The sequence below is a fragment of the Micropterus salmoides genome, unplaced genomic scaffold (assembly GCF_014851395.1).
Source record: "Micropterus salmoides isolate LMB-PRFRI ecotype aquatic unplaced genomic scaffold, ASM1485139v1 Ms_hic_scaffold_4, whole genome shotgun sequence".
Taxonomy (NCBI): domain Eukaryota; kingdom Metazoa; phylum Chordata; class Actinopteri; order Centrarchiformes; family Centrarchidae; genus Micropterus; species Micropterus salmoides.
Window position 1 is genome coordinate 30,562,754 of NW_024043372.1, and position 6,754 is coordinate 30,569,507.

A 6,754-nucleotide genomic window follows, 5' to 3' on the forward strand; every position below is an offset into this window, starting at 1 on the left:
GCATTGTTGTACTGTTCACAAACCGCTAGGCCAAGCCTTAGACACTCTGCCAGTGCAAGTCTCCCTCCCAGCTTTTTTACATTTACATTTATTAATTTAGCTGACGCTCCAAAGCAACTTACAATTGCTATACACGTCATGAGGTCGCACGCCTCTGGAGCAACTAGGAGTTAAGTGTCTTGCTCAGGGACACAATGGTGGATGGGTCACAGTGGGGGATTGAACCCAGGTCTCTCACACCAAAGGCAGGCGTCTTCCCCATTGAATACCCATTTAATCCAATTCAATTAAATAGAGTAGTAAGTGATAGAGTAGAGTAGTAAGTAATGTTATCTTAGCGAAGCTGACAATGTACATTTTTTGCAGACATTGTCAGTGAGGTGATGATTCATCTCAGCGGTAATGTTTCTGGCTGCAGTATAACAACGCTCAAGCAGTGTTGGTGACAATATCAGCAGCATTCCTGTTGAATGTTTTCATGACATTTTCAAGTTATAATACACAGACTGTCATTGAGATGTGTCACAAATTACTATTTCTACATCAGCTAATCCACAGTAATTTTCACAGACATAAAGTTTGCATTCCCTGACCGGGAATCGAACCCGGGCCGCGGCGGTGAGAGCGCCGAATCCTAACCACTAGACCATCAGGGAACTGGATGTTACTGTGGCAAACTCTTTAATGCGAATATCTAACTGTTCAGCCATGAACGTTTGCATGTAGTGGAAAACAACTGCCAGTAGGGTTCACTATTTACCTTCTTACCCTTCTTCCTAGCTCCAGGGACTGGACAAAATAAGAGGAATATAATGCAATTCTGCCCCTTGAATTAAAAACTAGATTCATGGTTGACTTATGGTCAAATTATTGTTGTAATTTTGTTTGTTTGTGGTTTTGTTGTACTGAATTCTATGGTATTGTGAAAGGTTCAAGTTACATTATCCAGTGTCTCTATCTGTGTATCTGCATTAGATATACAGATAGAGACAGATAGATACAGATATTTTGTGGATCTAATCTGTCATGCATTTCATCAGGTGACACTTGCCGTGGAAGGCTCTGCCATGAGCGGCAGTCTGCAACGCCGGAAGAAGAGCAAAAGGAAGTGGAAGCGGCTGTGGTTCCTCCTCAAAGACAAGGTGCTCTACACCTTCACAACCTGTGAGGTGAGGGGGCACAGAGTCTCCCACACCAGCCCCAAAACACTCACACACTCTCATGATCACTCAATCACAGAGGCGTTTCCTCACCAGCTCTATCCATCTATTTTCTTCTGCACATCTGGCCAATGCAGTGCATTTCCACTGTTCAACCTTTCCTCCTGGGCAGAACACTTTATGTGACTAATGAAGGGATTCTCTGTGCTCTCTGTTTGATTTGACATGTGTGCATCTGAGTGCTCCACTGCTTTGTTCTCCATGAAGCATGAAGCAAGTTATTCACATATTGCTGCTGACAGCAAGATTGCTGTTTTTAACCTGCATGCCTGTGTCTTCATTCTGGCTTCTTCAGGATAAAGTGGCTTCAGAGAGTCTACCTCTGCAGGGCTTCACTGTCAAGCTGAGTGAGAGGCCAGAGGGAGAGGAAAGCAGTAACGTGTTCCATCTTTACCACAAGAAAACTCTGTACTACACCTTCAGGGCCGAAGATCAACACACTGCACGCAGGTATAGACATGACTAGATCGATATCTGAATTGGAGCTGTAGTTTCCTCTTAAAAGCTCATTCCCTGACCGGGAATCGAACCCGGGCCGCGGCGGTGAGAGCGCCGAATCCTAACCACTAGACCACCAGGGAACTGCCAGGAAACCTGTCTGAGGCATGTGTGGTATTTGTGACAGCAGGCAGGCAGGCTGGCTAAATTATCCTGCATAAACAGAGCTGTGCCTCTATAGTGTACTTTCTCACACTCCCATATGACTTGTGTATCTTATGAAAGACTGCTGTCCTAAGTGACAGTGAAAATGCCTCAAATAGGGGTGGATATTATTTATACCTTTAGTTTATTTTGTCCAGATTGACGCTTTTTTCAGGACCTAAAATACTTTGTGGTACATTTGTCCTTTCATGTAGAGATGTTTTGGTTAAAAGAGTTTCACAGCTTTAAAGTCTGTAACAGCTTTGGCAATGCACTGATCGTTTGAGAGCACTTTCTTATACATGTGTAGAATAACAAACAAGCAAATGTTATTTACTGTAGAGTTAGACTGACAAATCAGCCAGGTCAGTATATCAGCTGGGAAATGTCCCCATACATTTTTTAATCACAAATCTAAAGGATCCTATCAATATTGTTTGTTTACTGCCAGCTCATATATCATTATCAGGTTTTTAAAACTCCCAAATATCAAAATCAGTACCAGACTCAAAAATCTATTATTCTATATCGATATCATTTTCAAAGCAGAAGTTAAAAAACACTTAACAAAAGGATGAAAAGAGCAAAAAGGGAAATAATAGAGAGAAGACAAAAAAGAAACCACAAAAAGACATGTACAAACCTCAAAAAGACAAAGAAAACAAGTAAGTTTTAAGATCCCTTTTACAGATGTATAGATTTCTTGGTAATATACTATTTTAAAACTGGCTTCAAAACTGTTACAAAGTGAGTCGTATGTTTTTAATGCTGTATAGCAGTTTTAACAGGGCACTTAATTTAAGTTTGGGAAACGCCGCAGGGGTTGCAAAGTCATGACTTTTAATCCTTAGCTTGGATCAAGCTCAAATAGGATCTTTCATTTCCAATTGTGCAACCAATAGTATATATCTTTGTGAGACGTTCCCTGCATGGTAAAAGCCTACCTCTTTCAAACTCTTACCCCTTGCTGAAAATGTGTAGTCCTTAAGCCCAAGCCAAACAAAGAAGACATTATGCAACTGTTTTCTTAGGCTAAATAGCACTGCCCGTGACTAGTAAAGTGACTTTGTCATGTAAAATCGGCGGAGTGCCCCTTTAAGTGTCAAATACACCATTGTGTTAAAAGGTCCCACGTTCTTTTTTCTTGTGTTTCAGATGGGTCAATGCCATGGAGGAGGCTACTGTTTTATAGCACCTGCTCATATAATTGAACACACCCTGCTGTCTGTGACTGCTACAACTCCCTCTGTGGAGCACAACATAGCTACCTGCTGCATCTTATCTCTGACCATCAGCAGGGATTCATCAAGTCCGACCTGTTGTGGAATATTATGTGGCAATGTAATCACTAGGAGGATCTTAGACAAGGCTGCCACCCAGTGGTAAGGAGATAAAACTGGGGGGGAGTTAGAGGGATGTTACTATGTGGAAATCTCTGGTTGGATCTAACATTGTGAAAATCCTTTGGTTCCCAATGTGCTGATCCAGCCGCGTTCACAGGAGCCTTCACTTTTTAGGAGCAGCTTGGACATATCAAGTGCTTCACTGAAAAATTGAATTCCCTCTTTGCCTTTTTTCGAGGACCATCCCGCATAAGATTATCCTTCCTTTCCATTTTTCTGTATTTTGGTGTCTTTTACCTGAGGTTCCACTGGATTGTTAAACTGGTTTGGTTCAGCAGGAGAACATTACATCCTGCATTTATATATTATACATGAGACATTTACTGCCTGTGTCTGGTGAAAGGTATAACATCACTTGGCAAAAATATCAAAAGCAAACTTCGCTCCATAGTAGTATTCACAGCTAGTAAAAAGGAAAATATTGGTCACCGTTTTAGAGAGAAATTTGGTATTCTGAATATATATTGTGAAGTATACACTGCAAATACTGAAGTGAATTAAGTGATTTGTTTGTATAGAAATGATGATACATGTTCTGAATTAGAGGTCATTTCAATTATCACCGTGTGTGTACATTATATTTGTGGCGTTTGACACAGTGTTACTCTTGTATTGAGTCTACAAGGCTGTGGAATGACCCTCAGCATGACAGCCACTCGGCCCAGTTCTTCTGGAAGGATGAAAACTTTCAAAGACAGCTTGAATTTGAATCTGTACAGGTTTTGACACATTTGTCGCACAGTTCTGAAGTGCCAGTTGATTTCTTCTAGTTGAATGCAGCGCAATTTGCAATTGATGAATGTGCCTGATATGAAATTGTACTCCTTGTTTGTCTTCATGTTATCACAGTACTGTACTACTGTCATGTCTCCAGAAGAGACATTGATAACATTTGCTTTTTATCTACTCTTAATATATATACTACTAATACTAATGCTACTAGTAATACTACTAGTATTTTGAACAATTCATTTACAGTCCAGCAACATAAGAACATACTCTTATGCAATTTTTAGTGAAGCCTTTTTCATGCTGTATGTACACTGCTGGGTAAATCATACTTTAACCACTTAAATCATACTTTAACCACTTTGACTTACTGGAAACTGCTGAAAAGAAGCCATTGTCATACTGCCTATAGACTGTCAGTGTTAGAGTCATCTGAGCCGCTCATATATTCAGCAGTAGGGAGGACACTGGAGTTTCACTCTTATCTACTGTTCTGACATAGACATAGTAGATAGTTTCTCTTAAATAACCTACCTAAAGGCATTATCCGCTCCATTCAGAAAGCAGCTGCACTACATGTATTTCACTCCATCAAAGGGCATTATTTCTATAGCACACATTGGTTCATCAAGTATTGTTCAGCTACCTGTTTCTTATGTGCCATGCCTATAGTGTTATAATAGACTGTACTTCTTGCATATAGTGCATTGTAAATGTTTATGTATATAGCTACATATAAAAATAAACTCCTTTAAAAAGTGTACTTAATGTGCTTTCTTTGAGCAGTGATGTGCCTCCTAATCTTACACCTGAATCTGTTTCTTCATTATAAGTTATAAAACATAAACTGACTGGACATAGTGCCATGAACACCTGTACAATGAGACCCATTCCAATACAGCAGCCCATGTATAATTACTACATTTGTGAAGCGCAATGATCCTTTTTGATGAGAATTTGTCAGAAAGGTTCACTGTACGGTAAATTTAAGGCATTTTATCATAAGGTTCTAATATTATTCTACTCAACCCCTATATCTACGTGTACAATTACGAACAAAAACACTGTACAGTAAAAATGTTTGTATACAGTAGTTTAATCATATGTCTGACATATTCTCAGCAGCAAAAAATGAGCCCCACAAAAGCAGTGCTTGTTGAATGGTTGTAGCTATGAATTGTATTTGTTTGTACAGGTGTTCACATTGTGCTTGTCCCCTGTAACTGATAAATACTGTGATGATGTGAAAGTAAGTACATGATGTACCTGTGTGTGTGGGATTGGCAAACACAGTTCCGTTAAATGTCTCTTTCATCCAGCAGAGGGCAGCAGTACATCATGCCATAGAGATCTCATTTGGAAACTTCAGAGTTCTTCTTGGAAAGGAAAGAGTAAAATGTCATTGTGTGCAAAGTAGTGTGGCATGTATTATCCAGACGTTCCCTTCATGCTGCAGATATGCAAAGTCTCTCTACAAACTCTCTCTACACACACTTAACACATAGATGCATAAGATATTTTAGACATTTCAGTTAATTTTCTTGTCATACTGCTATTACTTGGGATTTCAATGTGTAATATTGGTGCATAGTGCCTTTAAGATCCAAACAATACTATTACTATTTGACAAATGTATTTGAAAATGGTCTTTCATGAGTGGCATATATATATATGTGTGTGTGTGTGTGTGTGCGTGCGTATAGAACATATATATATATATATATATATATATATATATATATATTTCAAAGGACTTTTACGCCCTCCCTACAAACAAGAAATACTGTATTTGTCAAGCCATTTATTGTACATAAGTCATGCTAAATCAGAATTCAACATTAATTTTCACTACACTGATTGACCCAAGGGAGGTACTCTAATTTTTTTAAGGTGACATATTTGCATTGCCCAGAGGGATTACACATCACTACTGTTAACTGTTGCCAGATGCAATTTGGTTAAATATAAAATACACATTCCCACAGCCAGTCGAGACCATAATCAGCCTTTCTTTTCTCCGGGTTTTTCCCAACCCAGCCCCAGCCAGACTGCTGGGTAATACAAGCCATCTCACATAAGTTAATTAATTATACCAAAGAGTTGTACAGAGTCAAAACGACCAAGTCAGACAGCAGTGGACTGCGACCAGGAAAGCAGTGGCTAGCATAAATATTTAAAGATAAAGAAACATCACTAAACACCATGAGTTAACCAGAGCAAGACCGATTTGAGAGCCCTCTAAAGAAAAGAAAAAGCACGTGGCTTTCATTTATCAGCCAGTACAGGTCCTTTAATAATTCAAAATTGACATTCAATTTGCTCATTAATAATTTTAAAAGGATGTTCATACAAATGATAAGGAAAGAAGGGAATTGAGGAGAATGTGTTATGGATACAGATCAAGACCAAAAGATAATTTTCAATTAGATGATAAGTAATGATGAGGTGACTGCATGTCAGTCAGAAAGTAGGCAGAACAGAAAATAGGAAGATTTGGGTTGCTCTAGATACACGATCCCAGGAGTGTCAATGACCCAATACTTACTTGAAGTAACAAAAGACAAAGAGAAGTGAGAAAGGCATTGAAAGTTGTTCATTTCCCACAAGCACCTGAAAGTTAAAGACACCTTGTTTCACTTCACGTCTTGATGGGAGCATGAAGACAGTCACAGGCTCTCTCATACGGAAACATATTCACAAAGCCTTTCCCTTAGTAGCCAGAAAACCAGAGATGCAGAGAATGATTGGATAATCGCCTAT

General features: G+C 39.1%; 1 protein-coding gene and 2 non-coding genes across 4 annotated transcripts in view; 1 reads left to right on the forward strand and 2 right to left on the reverse strand.

Moving 5' to 3' along the window:
* fgd5a (FYVE, RhoGEF and PH domain containing 5a) overlaps positions 1 to 4,757 on the forward strand; it is a 33,901-nt gene extending 29,144 nt beyond the window's left edge. Inside the window, exons 19-21 of one of the 2 annotated variants that reach the window (XM_038696232.1) lie at positions 1,041 to 1,169; positions 1,516 to 1,670; positions 3,018 to 4,757. In XM_038696232.1, coding sequence (XP_038552160.1) covers positions 1,041 to 1,169; positions 1,516 to 1,670; positions 3,018 to 3,054 — 321 coding nt within the window. In that variant the 3' untranslated portion in view covers positions 3,055 to 4,757. The remainder of the gene's footprint in view (positions 1 to 1,040; positions 1,170 to 1,515; positions 1,671 to 3,017) is intronic. The other variant, XM_038696233.1, reaches the window with a different exon arrangement.
* trnae-cuc lies at positions 585 to 656 on the reverse strand. Its single transcript has one exon. It is a non-coding gene; the product is annotated as a tRNA-Glu (tRNA).
* On the reverse strand, positions 1,730 to 1,801 carry trnae-cuc. Its single transcript has one exon. It is a non-coding gene; the product is annotated as a tRNA-Glu (tRNA).
* Positions 4,758 to 6,754: the final 1,997 nt, after the last annotated feature.